A 14,823-nucleotide genomic window follows, 5' to 3' on the forward strand; every position below is an offset into this window, starting at 1 on the left:
ATTGAATCAGATAGAATACAATTGTTTTATTTGATTGTTCTTGGGGAAAAATGAAAAGAAAACAGAACCAATTTTAGATATCGAGTGCTTAATATGATTTATCGATTCAACTTGCGATAGATATTGTGTGAAAATCTCTGTTCGCATGTTAAAAGAAAGATTACATGTACTAGGTTATTTTAGTAAAAATGTATGTAAACTAATTTATAAGAGGATAAAATGGGTATTTAGAAAAATTGATCATCCGTCCAATTTTTTCATCTAAGTTAGTGACAGAAGGGATGTTTTTGTCGAATTTTTTGAAAGTTCAATGGAGGCTTTTGTTAAAGTGAAACTAAAAGAAAGGTTTTTATGATTGTTAGAAATTTCAGGGGAGGATTTTATGCTCTTCACATAGTGCTCATCACACTAACCTCACGTCATCTTCAATTGTGCATTGGGAGCATCTTCCATACTTTATGGTGTCATTCATGTGAAGATGTTCCTGTGCACAATCATGGACAGTGAGGTTTGCATGAGGAGTGATTTGTTAACCCATTACCTTGGGTTTGCCAGTTTGGGCTTTCAGATAGTGAGGGCTTATTCATTTGCTCTGAAATTTGACATCTGAAAGCGCAACAATTACATTATGAGGTATATTGGTATTGGTGAATTTTTTTTCTTTGGAACTCTGAATGCATAGAATGTTGTTTTAAATTCTGAATTCTAAAAATTATCAAATATTCATTTCAACCCCATATATGAGAATTTTTGTTTGTCTTTTTGGGGGTATCATTGAAAAATAAAAAGTTGTATGGTTACATTTTAAGAGATAAGAAGAAACGAACAACCAATTTTCTCTTAAAGTTAAAAGATTCATCTTAAGGGATAAGAGTTACGAGAAAACGAATAGCCATTGAATAGTGATACAGCCCCTAACTTCCATTTGCGATAAAATATATAAGAGTTAAAAGATTCCCAAAAGTTGTTTGGAAAAACAGCTTTGCCTTTTTAAAAAAAGAAATATATATATATATTAATGTGCATGACACATTAGTAGACAGATTTAGTTGAATGCAATAGCTATTAAGTAGGTTGTGTCCAATAATAACGTCCACACCAGTCCTAAAATATATGAGGCCTACAACCATTCAACCTTTCCACTCTTGGACCTATGTAATTTATCATTGGCATGGGGCATTATCATTCGTTTCACAGCCCATTGCACATTTTGAAACATATATTAATATATTAAGATAATCTACATATTAAATTACTCAACTTAATTAATAAATATAATATAAGTTTTAAATTATATATTATCATTATTGAAAATTGAGATTTTAAGAGACATGTTTCATTTTTTAAAGGGGGAGAGTAAAGAAAGAACATGTTCCACCAGTAGACCCTAGAATCGACCTTGAAACCGTTAAGGCTAGAGTGGCCTTGGAACTGACCTTCACCCCTTCACCACTCACCCTCAACATTCACTCACATAAATAGCAAAATAGGATGATGAAAAAGAATTGCAATGCTGACTTCTTTCCAAATTTCTTGATATCCCTCACATAATAGAGACCAAAATGATACTTAGCTTTTTATGAAAAAAATTATATATCAAGTAAAGAATGACACAGCCAACAAAAACCACCAAATGAAGGGGAATGAAAGATCACCGATCATTATATTAAACTAAAGATAACAAAACAAAGTCTTCCACTCTAGGTACCCCTTCTTGATAGTCATTTAAACTAAAAGAAGATAAATAATGGAGTTTTGCTAATTGGGATACCTTGTGGGCTGGACTATTATATTTTCTATTTATATATGCAAAAGGCACATGTATATACTTTGAAACAAAAGAACTAGTCCTAGACGAAAGCCATTGGCAAGACAAGGGTAGGAGAGTTTTCCATTGTAGAGCTTGAACAACTTGTTGAGCATCTAAGTATATCAAACTTCATGAATGTTCCACCGAGAGATTTCTGATAGGACCTACAAAATAGCATATAGTTCAACTTGGATGACAGATGAAATTTATTTAAAATAGCATATAATTGAAAGTGTCATAGATCTCCGTCTAAAAAGCCCTCATGCACGGGAGACCATTCTCATCGGTAATGAAAAATAAACCGTTCCCCTTCTACCACTTCATCACCAGTACATGCCATTTTTTGCATGAATCTTGATCTTTACGCTAGTCCTAACACATTGGTGTTACAGAGTCTGCTAGATCAAGCAATTTATGACCTGGGATCTGCTCCTCACACCGGCATTAGAAGCACATCTTGCCATGCATTGAGAACATCTCCCATGAATGCTGACGCTTATATGAGAGATGTTCCCAATGCATGATGGGATGTGCCTAGAGATATTGGTGCGAGGAGCAGATCCGGTCTCCCAATTTATAGTATATCATAAAAAAACCACATATCTGGACTCTTTTAATAGAGGTTGATGAGAAGAACACGTGGAGTTCTTTTATCCACAGCTATCATGCCACGTCAATAACTCATGATGATCCTACGTCGTTTGGACTAATTTACAGAACGACCCGACTTGCAAATCCGTCAAGAGAAGGCCATAAATTTGGTGCACAAAGCCTACACACAATGGGTGAAGGTGGTCCAGCCACGCCTATGCTGAAGCTTTAAGCTTTTCTTATGCACAATAAATAAATAAATATTTTGTGATCAACTAACTTCGTTGGGTTCAACTGCGAGCACAGAAGCCGTAAGTGATGGCATTGAGAGCTGCTACTTTCGTTGGAAGGGAAAGGAGAACCGCTCTTCTTTCACTTCCTCGTCAACTCAGAATCAACCCTGCATCTGTTGCTCCCTCCTTTCGTAGAATTCCATCTTCCCAAAAACAAATTGGTAATTTGTTCTCACTTTCTCTGTTCTATTATTTTTGTATGGAAATCCATCCACACATTCCTCTCAATTCATCGGTTTTCACAACGCCATAGGAGCTGTCAAGTACCGGGTTCATGCAATACGAGAGGTTGCAACGGAACCAAAGGCTTCTGCGACAGAGGATGATAATCAGTCATCTCAAAATTGGAAGATTAAAATGCTTTATGATGGAGATTGCCCGCTTTGCATGCGCGAGGTCTGTTCTGCATCTTTGATTTATTTTTTTTAATATTGATGGTTGGATTTATTTTAGTAACTTTTCATGAAATGATTGAATTTTCTGTATTTACAGGTCAACATGCTTAGAGAGAGGAATAAACTGTATGGTGCTATCAAGTTTGTGGACATAAGTTCAGATGATTACTCTCCGGAAGAGAACCAAGGCCTCAACTACGAAACTGTATGCTGTGAAGACATTCTTGACATAAGTTCAGGGAAGTGAAATTACTCAAATATTTTGCTAACATGACCATCTTTTTTATATTTTATTTATAGGTGATGGGGAGAATCCATGCAATCATGGCAGATGGAACTGTGGTTACAGATGTTGAAGTATGGCTCTCTTAAAACTTAGTAATTTTAGTTGTTTCTATGACTTTTACCTTTCTTACTAATCTAGGTCCTGTGTAATGCTATTGCTAATTCTCGTCTGTTTTTCTTTTTTAATCTTGTCGCGTTTCCACCCAAGTACCGTGCATTCCTTCTCTTAATTAAGGTACTCCTGTTATACTACAATGTACCATATCCAATTAGAAGATGCGACTTCTATTTAAAACATGCTAAGGTTAGTCTTAGACTCTTATATCCGTATCCAGTCCACACCTCCCAAGACCCCAAATAGCTGGAGCCAACATTGGGTAATGGCCTTTTTTAAGCTCTATTTAAAACCTTGAATTTTTGTTCGTTCCAAATACCCTTAAGACTGTACAAGGAGTCTGATCAGAAAACAAAATTAAGCCCTATATGAATCAGGAGCAAGATAAACAAAGATTTTACTCTGACCATGAATTTCAAAGCATGTCTAGTATTATATTCATCACATGTTCCTAAATCTTCTTTAAGGTGTCAAATTAAGGACTTCTAAAGGCAGACAAATGCTAAAATTAAAAGATAAATCAAGGAATAGAAAATGTAAAATAAAGAAAAAAATGAAATGAAGTATTCAATCATTATTGCCTTATGAGTGACATGGTCTAACTCCTGCATCGGGTAATCCTCAGCTTCACCAAATGGATGTGCAAAAGATAACTGCAGTTTTTTGTGCACAATCTCATTGACAAAATATAAAATATAATCTGAATTCAAGTTGATCAGTCTGCATTTGGTTGATGATAGGCTTCCAACTTTGTCTTGCCTTCTAAATTGCATAAAGATTCTATCCTAATCAGAAGTATTGTAGGCTTTCAGAAGGTTGTATGAAGAAATTGGCCTTGGATGGGTTTATGCAATCACAAAATACAAGCCTGTAAGTCCTTTCATTTCTGATAACATAACAAATAATAATATGCTTCCAGTATTTTCTTCTCCATGTGTAACTCGTCTTAACTGGAAATTGTTATAGTTCTTGTTTGTATTGTATAGTTAATAAAAAAAGCAATCATGCACAGATTGCAACCCTAGCAAATGCAATTTATGGAATTTGGGCAAAATATCGTCTACAAATTACAGGTGAGTCCAGTGTTTCATTCTAGAGAAAAATGCTTAAGTTGTAATTTCACATATCTTTGCATAAATGTCAAGTCTTACATTACTATCAGGACAAAGAAACAAATCCTGGAACCAGCCAAGTGTTTTATATAGGCAGAGTATTTCCACTATACAAAAGAGTTCCTTCTCACACCTGATTTAGCTAAATCATCATCCATATAATTCAGTTCCCTTGGAGTCCATCTGAAAAACACAATTCAAAGACGCAGATATCTCTCTAATTTAATTAAGAAAATGTGCAAACCTCCAAGGAACCATTCTCAGCAATATTCGCCCACCCAATAGCATTTCTAGAGTCTCCTTTAACAGAAACGATGTTTTAGGAAGGACTTAGAGACCCTTGGGCCCACTAACAGAGCTCTAACTTCAGCATCAGATGCATCAGCCTCTCCATTGGCCCACTAAAAGCCCATAGCATATCATCATCATCATCATCATCATCATCATCATCATCATATTTGAGAATTAAACCCCCAATACCAGTGGCACCCAGGAGGCCAGAGAGGCTCCTGCAGCGGCTATCAAACTGAAGAATAAATTCTGTATAAGGCCTGGGGTTCAGTGTATTTGCATCCTTCCCCTTTTCTTTTGAAATGAAAGTTCCTTTTCTTCTTCTTCTTCTTCAAAAAAAAAGAGAGGTCCAATGTAGAAGATTTCCCTATAACCTGGAATCTTGTATGTTTATAAATCAGAATATCACTTTTTTTCCTTTTTCTTAATGAAATAGCAGTATATAAGTGAAAATGATGAAACCGAAAAACCAACTCTCAAGCATTCTATTATGCAATTTGATCTGTAGAATTTGGCCTTTAACCAAATAAAAAGATGCCATTTAGCAAGGTCTAATTGTCATAGCTGATTTAACCAAATAAAAAGATGCCATTTATAAGTAAAAATGCATGCAAGAAACATATTATTGCATCATATTTCTACCGATGATGTTTTTACGTCTAAATTTTTATTTTTCTGCATTCAGATAATTTCCCTTGTAAATTGTAGTATATTTACTTTTTATTAAGGTATATAATGAAAAGGATCCTGATTATTCTTAAGCCAACCATGCACCTTCTATACTACATCTACAAACCATATATGAGGATATATGTTCACTAGCATGTGGTAAATCTTTTTCTCGTCCATTTTGATTTTCAAAGTCAATGTATGTTGCAATTACTTACCACTTTCTCTAACCTATATGGATTCTCATGTCAATGAGCATCTTGGTTTGTAGGCCGGCCTGCTTTAGAAGAAATTTTGAAGGCACGAAAGGAAAACAAGGTATGCAATATTTAGGCTAGATGATTATATAATGACCGAAGATTTTGTGTATAAATGTGCTTGAATTGCATTTCTGCGTTTAACCAAGCATCATATTTTAGGTATATCACTACACAAAAGGTAGAAATCGAACAACTTACAGTCACTATTTTGTTGATGCACTATTTTGTAATATGGATACGTAACAAAGATACCAGGTGAAGAATATCAAGTTATTTATTTATTACAAAATACAAGTCTCTAGAGATATGCATAAGTCAGGACTAGAAAGGAAACAATTGAATGCTGATACATATTTTAGATTCATTGATGTAAAACATGTTAAAGAACATGCCAACTAATCCACATTAGTAAACCAGATAACCTGCGCTATAGAAACATTGGGTCTTTGGACTCAGCAACAAGAATACTATAAATTAGACCAAACTTTGGAGTCTATTTTATTACCATAGTGATTGGAGCAGCTATTCCAAATAAAGCATAAGACCAGTTGAGAAATTTTCCTTATACCAAGTTAAATACATAGAAATAATTGTTTAAGACACTGCTCACATGGTAGGTTATGAGCACATACTCTACCATGCTAACAGTAACCTGGCATAATGGAGAATGAGCATAAGAGTTAACGTATGGGAGCTTTCCTGGAGACAATGTAATGAAAAGGTCATTTCACATTTGCCTAGGATCAGCTTAACAATCACTTGTACAATGTCCAAATTTCTAAGTCATACTGACAGTTGGCATGACAAGCAAAAGGGTCCAACTGCATAACTTGTTTTTGTCAGCTCTCAATTGGGGAAGGAGAACAGTCTCTCAGCATGGCTCAAGTAATGAACTCCTAGTTGACACTGGAGGTTTGGGATCCTATGACTTCCAATAGACTCTTGTCCTGGACCCTTAAATGGACTGTAGGATAACTATAGTTCCAGAGTGTTGGTGTTCTAACTGATAAACTTGGTATTGAAACTTACCACTACCTGGAAGTTTCAAGTATAAAGCCATGATCACAAAATTCATGTAATAAATACTAGATTCATGATCACAAAATTCATGTATAAAGCCATAGTAATCTTTAACTCATCCCTGAAGATCCTTTTCCTTGCTTATCTGTGTCATTTCTTGTGAACTATTTCTGTAATGAGCAATTCAAAGCATGATATCTTATGCAGCCTCTCTTGACAAGATAAACCATTTGATTGGTGCCCTAATATTAACATTATGAAAAAATATAGGGCTAACATGGTTGTTTTTGATTTCACATGTAGGGTGTAACATGCAATGACAGCAAGACCTGTAAAATGTAATCTCCCATTTCGAATGTCATGCACAGAGATGCTTGAGTATGACATGTTCTGGATAGATATGGCTCTCGTAGAACATCTTCAAATAGTTGACTAATTAAGTAGATATATACAAATTGCCCACTTGTCATTTCATTTGTTGGATATAAAACTAGGGTTGGGCAGAATTCAAGATCTGTGAGTATTGCACAGTGATACAAAGATCAATTCCAAAGAAAATGCAGAGCACCTTGGGTATTCTCCATGAACATCTCAATATCGGATAAAAAAAAGTCAAAGGAGGTGCTCATCAGTTTGAATTTCAAAATTGATATTCTTAAGTTAATAATCTATTCTACTCAAATAAAAATTGGAAATTAATGGTGATTTTCTTGTTTGTACTTTATGATATCTGGTGATTTTATTTTAAGCAATTTGATAATCAAAATATGTGCTTGTGACAAGGCTTTGTTTCTTGAACAATAAGAGCAAATTAATGACTTGTCTTTATGTGTTCATATGAGAAGACCATGTTCTTCATACTCTTGCTAATTGTATACCTGAAGTCTAAACAGATGTCAACTACTACCGAACAACAATCCCAACAAGAAAACATGACAATCAGTTTTAAATGAATGAAAATTAAGAAGTTTCAAGCCCTATTTAAATGCCAAATATCCCCCTCCTTTCTGAAAGATCTGCTTGAACATCTCTCCAATATTTGAAAATACAGGACAATATTTAAATTCCAATTCAGACAACCTTTTCCCAACTATTGGAGGTTGGAACTGATTCCATTAGATTTCAAATATTGTCCTGTATTTTCAGAAAATACCATTTTCCTTCCGACACTATCTTCGTTGCTGGACTTCAACTTAATTTTAGTTGGGGTAGTTAAAAGAATGTCTTAAATTTTTTTAGAAGTGTCTGGGGAAATGCCCCATCCAAGAAAGAATTACTCTATCGACTAAATAGAGCTCGCATTACCTTCAGTGAAAGGTGAAATGAAAACACAGTTTGTAATAAATTCAACACATCACATCACTTGTTTTTATTTTATTTTATTTGAAGCAGTGATGTGTTCACAATCCACTGGGGGTTGCTGAATTGTTCTGCAACAAGGGTATAGAGGAACATAGCCACAAGATCCTAGAGGCTTGCCATGGTATAGCATGCCACAAGTCTCAGTCTTGTTCTAACATGAGTTATGGAACATTTGTTGCTCAATTTTGACATTGTTGTTTTAATGCAACGGGGCAAAGAAGTATCACTTGAACAAAATTTCTCCACATACAATTGTACAAACAGATACAGAATCAAGTTCAGATTTACAGCCATGCAATAAAACAGCAATGTACATGAAACCCCGTGATGCCCTTGTTGAGGCACAGCAAAATGGCTGAGAGGTTGTAGGAAGAATCAGATACTCTAATACTTCAATTTGAGGGGGAAAGAGGGAAAATGAGTTTATTATATGAGGAAATTACAGTGTACAATTTCATTTGGATGGAGATACATCCCATGATCGGTCTCTTCTAGCTTCAAACCTCTATCTCTTGAGGAAGATGACTTCCTGCTAAGGCCCACCTGACGCATCATCCCTGCAAAATAGAATTACAGGAATGAATTCCGTGAAGGTGGAAGAACAGTCTCAAGATAGATTGACATCACTGACCGCGGTGTCTCTCTAACTCTTGGTCCAACTCTTCTTTCCACTTCCTCTGCCTCTCTGAGCAGCTGCCACTGTGACAGATTATGTTCGGTTCAAGTAAGAAGGCAAAATGATTTAGACTAGAAAATGCAAGTTAATACAAAATGAATCTTTTACAAACCTTGGGCTGTTTGGCTCTAGCTGAGATTCCAGAAGAGTCCCTTCCCATTCATTAAGCTGAGATGGAGGAATTTCTCTCAAGACTTGATCAGTAGTGCTGCTCCTGTTGCTTGAGATGCACGTTCCACAACTACCAAGGCTGCCAGTTCTCTCAGCATCTGCCAGTGAAGACAGTGTTCCACTTGCTAACTTGCTGAGTGGTGTGGAAGATATCCTAGAACCTTCTCTATCATCTTTATCATTCGCCACTATGTGCTTACATCCAGACTCCAAGTTGTAGAATTCTTCATAAAGAGGTGTCTGCAACTTCTTCAGGTCCAAAGCCTGACATCATACAGATGATGCATCATTCTTATTTATATGTTGCAGATAAATTAAGAAGCTCCTGATATTTTCAGTTATCAAATTGAAAGTCCAATACTATGTTCAACTCATCGTTCATATAAAGATAAAGAAATGTCAGAGCTTAGTTATAGAGGAACTCCCAACCATATCATCCATACATGCTCTGATTTTTGATGCTGTTACTTCATCGTCGTCATCATCATCATCATCACCATCACCATGTAAAGGCATCTGCAAAGGAAATATGATACCATCCTCCCTTTTTGCATGTGCTTCATAACTGCTGACTGTACTATAATCTGATCCACAACAGTCTTCCAAGTTCAGTCCTCTTGGCTCAGAAGATTCTTTGGACTTGCATTTCCAATCCTTGAAGGACTCAGACATGGAGTAAAAAGTCTAAAGTAAATAGATAAATCTGCCATGAATTAGCTATAATGCTCCATATCCTTCCAAGCCATCATTAGATCTGAGAGGTACATAAAGCGTTACCTTGTAAAAGGAATCTTGCGTTAAGGAAGAATCAGTTCTCAACTTTTTTTCTGCCTTGAAACCATTGTCTGTACTGGTCTGACACATTTTTTCATCTTTATTTGCTTCTGAAGTTGGGCATCTCACGTTCTGGATGTTGCATCCTGCCCTAAAACCTTGGTAGGTTGCCCTAGGTTTGGCCACTACACCAGGAGTTCTGGAAAAGGATGCCCATTTTGGTTAAGAAAATTGTCAAAATGTAATAACTGAGAGAAAGAACTACGTGAATAGTAATAGCTTACAAGTTCTTTGAATCTACTGCTGATGAAAAAATCAAGGCTTGAGAGTGTTCCTGATGGTTGTCAGATTATCAGTATGAGTTAGAGAAACAGATGGAATGGATAACCAAACACAATGGAAATAACCAAAAAATATTAACTAACCTTAGAAGGTGAGACATATATTGAATGAGAATCCCTGTATTCCTCTCTAATGAAGGAATGCTGCATTCAGTTACCAAAAATTAGTTATTCATAAAAATCTCAACTTGGCAAATATGTGAAGTTCAGTTATAACTCAAGGTGGGAAAAAAAAAGAAATCCAAAGTTTAGAATCACCTGCAGCAAGTCTGATGCAGACAGCCTCAACTCGGGTTCCCTGTCAACATATTTAGTCAGTACCATGTGACCAGGAAATGAGCACAAGACAAAAGCTGCAGCAGATAAAGTATGAAACCTTTTCCCTGAGAAAGATGAGAATAAAGAAAAAAGAAAACGAACTCATATATGGTGTAGGCTTGGATATGTGTCCTTCCTTTGGCAAAATGGAGTTGAAATTTAGAAGTATAGGTTGGTATTCAAAGCCAATAGCAGAGAAGACAGCGGTAGAAAGTAAATAAATTGCTCGAGTGCATATTACATTTGAACTTAATATTTGGTCTTAGGGTTGATATATGCTGATCTACACTAGGAGCAATCCTCCAGGAAAAAAAATGCTTTGGCAGAGAAAAGGGGGGAAAAGGGGAAAATGAATCGTGTACTTCTGCAAACATTTCAAAAGAAAATCCTTTGCCTCCAAAGAGAGATGCTCAGGGATGGGTGGATGTGACTTTGTCATCCCAACATGGAAAAGGGCAGCAACCTGAAAGCAATTCTAATATGTTAATTTAAAAACAAAGGTAAAAATTGCCACAGCATGCTAACACCAAAGGAAATGCAGAAAACTGAGAAAGCTAAGTATGATATTTATGCCTACCTCCTGGTACTGTTCACTCCAGGGAGGTTTTCCAGTGGCCATTTCTATGACAGTGCACCCGACACTCCATATATCAGCAGAGCTAAAAGAAATGTATATTTAGGAATAATCCCTTTCTCATCCATTAAGAAAAAGATGATTGTGAGGATATAAACTAGAAAGACATGGAGAAAGAAAGCATTATTTTCATAGGAAAAATAATGAAAAAAAAAAAGGATTCTGTGGGATGGGAACTCTCTGAACAATCACAAGGCAGTTTATCAAAGTGTGAAAACAAGTGTTAACTTTTATTCATCTTTTAAGGATAAATTATAGATTTGTATTAAAGAGCAGGAAGAAAATACAGGAGCCCCGTGTACACCAAGGACCCGTGCACTGAATTTACAAGTGTTAATAAAACAGATCACAGTGAGATATCTGATAACTAATGTAAGGAAAACTATACCATAAAGTTGCAACAAATTATTGAAAAAAACAGCATGCTGAGTGAAGAATTTGTAAATTCATAATCTCCAAATTAACTGAAGTAAGTGTTAATTAACAAGATTATGTGCTGTTTTGTAATGTGTCAAAAGGCTTCTTAATGTCAAATTTCAGACTACCACACAATTTCTCCATTAACTCTTTCTGATGGTTTATTGACTCAACATTGTGCAATAGAAGATACTATTGCGAGAACATCACTTTGAGGCAGATTACAAAAATGGAATGCAAACCCAAATCACCTCATTGCTGTTTCCAGTGGCATAATTTGGTAATGAAAGAAAATACTACAATTCTATGTCAGATTTTTACTGATTAATGATGTCCTTAAAGTCCATAAGTGCACTGCTCAAAGCCATGACAGTGATTAGCTTTAGCTTATAAGTATAAGAGGAAATTGCTCAGTAAATGCAAAGCAAGATATACACTTGACAAATTTTATGCATCCCCTACTAGGCAGTAGAGACCAGCTTGTCTTTTCTTTCAACTAAGCACAACAGTGAGGCTTATTCTGTTCAACTATTCATTATAACTTTACCTAAAAGCAGGCCACCTTTGTGAAGTGAAAGGTTGGTGTGGGCAGACAAATTACTCCATTGGCATGATCAAGCGTTTTTAGAGAATCACTAATAGCAGCAGTTGAACAGCATACTAAGAGGTCTTAAAGGGCCTGGTAGGATGACGCAGTAGGTTATCTAATCTTAGTTGTTTTAGAGGAGATGATTATTCATCATTTTTCTTGAAAATAGATTTTTCTGGGAGCTTTTAATGGATGTGTGTAATGTACAGAAACTCTTTCTACAGAGGACCTTGTATACTTTTTTTTTTTTTTGACTTTAATACAATTATACGTTACCTTTTTCAATATATATATATATATATCTGATTCGACCTTGGTATCTTTTTGTATGGGAGGTCTGGACCTTCCATATGTATATAATTTACATACAATTTATTCCTTGCCTATCAAAACTATATACCTTCTTGGTCATGTTGATATGCCAGAAAAGGCTCAGAGTTTAAAATGGACAGGAACCAGGAAGATATGGTAAAACTCTCCCTCAGCAATGACAACCTAGAGATCAACCTTTCTACTTTAATTGATCATCAGGATTATGTGTACAAAACCAAATGATCAGTTAAGGGAAATTTATAATCTGGTAATGAAGCTTAAACATGATTCTTATACTATACATCTAACGAATAATTCTATGCACCTTTAGCTAGGACTCGATAACAGGATGATTTGTATTGTGAAAATAGCATATGTGCCTACGTTCTTTTGTTCATTGAGAGCATGGATCAAACAAAAGCACTGTATTTGAAATAATGCAACTGTTCTAAAAATCCAAACATTTCTGTGTTTAAGAAATTCAAAGTTGACAAATAACTATATCCATGTGTAGCATATAGAAGGTCAGAAGCAAAATTTGTCTCTTACAAGGTATGCCCTGTTTGGAGAATGACTTCTGGAGCCATCCAATATGGAGTGCCCTTCATTGACTTGGTGCTCAACATATTTGCCTATCATGGTCCATTAGTTGTTTAAGCATTTGATACTCTAGCATGGATTATAAAATTGCTTTAGAAGTAAAGTATATATAATAGTACAATATATTACCAGCTCAACAACTTTCTTGGATGCACCAAAGTCGGCAAGCTTGATGCTGCCTTTGTTATCAACAAGGATGTTTGCACCCTAACATTTGCAAATTTGAATGGCCTTTCTTGATTAGGTTGAGAAAATAACCAGGAGATATGGATAGGATAATAGAGATAAAGTTTACATGCCTTTATGTCTCTATGTATGATTCCGTTCCTATGGAGATATTCCAGCCCCTTCAACAGCTGCTTCGTATACATCCTTATGACCTTTTTCAAGTAAGAAAATATGCAAAAGCCAAAATGAGCTTGAATATTCTTTGTGAAATGCAGAGAACAAAAAAAACTTACAGGCTCCGGAAATGAACCAATTTTCCCAAGCAATGAGGAAATTGAACCACCAGGGACAAATTCCAAGAAAATATTTAAGCTTTCTTCATCTCTTGCGGTTCCTAAATACCTCTGCAAATAAAATTGGGAGAACAATAAAATGAAAAGAGTAATTGGAATGTTGGATAAGATAGTTTACCATGACACTTTCATCAGAAATAATGGTAGCACTTAGTGTCTAATTCGAGAGTGTAACAGGGAATACTTACAACTATATTGGGATGGGAGAGGTTCTTAAGAAGCTTAACTTCTTCCTCCAGCTCCACAATATGAGCCTACACCAAGGACAACGAGAATAAAAATATTATCATTAGTTTCATCTAATTCCACTAGGCATTTTATTTAATTTTATTGAGGGGGTGGGGGGTGGGGTCAATCCTCTGGATGTGCTTGTAAGTTGTAACTCTGAAATTTACAGGCAATATCTTCCTTATTGATTACATAGCGAAGATTAACAGAATAATGCAAATAAAATAAGATATGTAACAGACTAAGAAGTTTATCTAATCAAAGTAAGCAATAAAACTAGAAAAAGGAACATCGGAGATGATGAGTAGAATCCGTTCCTTACTTGGGTTTTCTCCCTTGGAGTATTTCTTTTGATAATGGAGACCTACAATTAGCAGTACGGAGAAGATGAAAAACAGTGTTGGAAGGCAAAAATAGATAGAAGATGGCATCTGGCATTCAAGGAATATACCTGTTTCACAGCAAGCAGCTCCCCAGAATCCAGATTCATCCCCATGTAAACTCGACCATAAGCGCCACACCCGATTAGTTCGCCCTTCCGCCATCGGATCGGAGGCTCATTCTCCATTGCTAGCATTGGAGGCTTCTGCAATTTGGAGATGATCTCCTCCCTTGATTTCCTAAGGTAGGACCCGATCTTTTCAACAATCCCTCCTTCTCCACCTTCATCTTTGATGGAACTACTGCTGTTGCTAGTGCTGCGTCGGAGAACGAAAGAGCGACGAACTGATCCGAAAATGTCCGACATCTTCTGTTAGTGTTCTTCAACTCTCACGGTTTCGGTGCATGGTGTTCATTAATTAAAAACGTATACTTCTTTTACTCGCCACTTCTCTGCCGCTTGGTTCTTCGGTTCATCCGTTCCAACTCCCAACTCCCAACCCCCAACAAAGAAACGTAACTTCTTTTTTTCCCTCTCTTTCCACCCATTTAAAAATGTAATGTAATGTTCTTAACCCGTTGTTGATCTGTCAGGCCCTTGGTAAAATGAAGCGAAGATAATAGGTTAACCCGAACCGAATCCAACCCGAAAAAATAA

General features: G+C 36.0%; 2 protein-coding genes across 6 annotated transcripts; one reads left to right on the plus strand and one right to left on the minus strand.

The window, feature by feature from the left end:
• The first annotated feature begins 2,527 nt into the window (after positions 1-2,527).
• On the plus strand, positions 2,528-7,677 carry LOC148854004 (Putative thiol-disulfide oxidoreductase DCC). Of its 4 annotated transcripts, none has more exons than XR_016112892.1 (9): positions 2,597-2,855; positions 2,948-3,090; positions 3,187-3,294; positions 3,390-3,446; positions 3,583-3,609; positions 4,294-4,359; positions 4,476-4,562; positions 5,833-5,879; positions 7,145-7,677. XR_016112892.1 is itself a non-coding variant. In XM_088984411.1 (9 exons), the coding sequence occupies exons 1-9, from the start codon at positions 2,720-2,722 to the stop codon at positions 7,181-7,183; spliced, it is 684 nt and encodes a 227-aa protein (XP_088840537.1). In that variant the 5' UTR covers positions 2,599-2,719; the 3' UTR covers positions 7,184-7,677. The 4 variants fall into 4 exon arrangements, 2 of the variants coding, with proteins under 2 accessions (XP_088840538.1, XP_088840537.1); XM_088984411.1 differs by having other exon boundaries at positions 2,599-2,855; positions 4,502-4,562; XM_088984412.1 differs by lacking the exon at positions 3,583-3,609 and having other exon boundaries at positions 2,528-2,855; positions 4,502-4,562.
• A 729-nt stretch (positions 7,678-8,406) lies between these two features.
• LOC148854005 (mitogen-activated protein kinase kinase kinase NPK1-like) lies at positions 8,407-14,713 on the minus strand. Of its 2 annotated transcripts, none has more exons than XR_016112891.1 (17): positions 14,236-14,713; positions 14,107-14,148; positions 13,745-13,810; positions 13,497-13,607; positions 13,335-13,415; positions 13,165-13,242; positions 12,985-13,067; positions 11,061-11,142; positions 10,846-10,946; positions 10,424-10,463; positions 10,250-10,309; positions 10,109-10,158; positions 9,828-10,023; positions 9,494-9,734; positions 8,992-9,314; positions 8,835-8,902; positions 8,407-8,760 (listed from the first exon to the last, which is right to left on the minus strand). XR_016112891.1 is itself a non-coding variant. In XM_088984409.1 (17 exons), exons 1-17 carry the CDS (start codon positions 14,530-14,532, stop codon positions 8,630-8,632), a joined length of 2,064 nt encoding a protein of 687 aa, XP_088840535.1. In that variant the 5' UTR covers positions 14,533-14,713; the 3' UTR covers positions 8,407-8,629. The 2 variants fall into 2 exon arrangements, 1 of the variants encoding a protein (XP_088840535.1); XM_088984409.1 differs by having other exon boundaries at positions 9,480-9,734.
• Between the last annotated feature and the right edge of the window lie 110 nt (positions 14,714-14,823).

The sequence above is a fragment of the Nelumbo lutea genome, chromosome 4 (assembly GCF_056320005.1).
Source record: "Nelumbo lutea isolate HS-2025 chromosome 4, American lotus-T2T, whole genome shotgun sequence".
Taxonomy (NCBI): Eukaryota; Viridiplantae; Streptophyta; class Magnoliopsida; order Proteales; family Nelumbonaceae; genus Nelumbo; species Nelumbo lutea.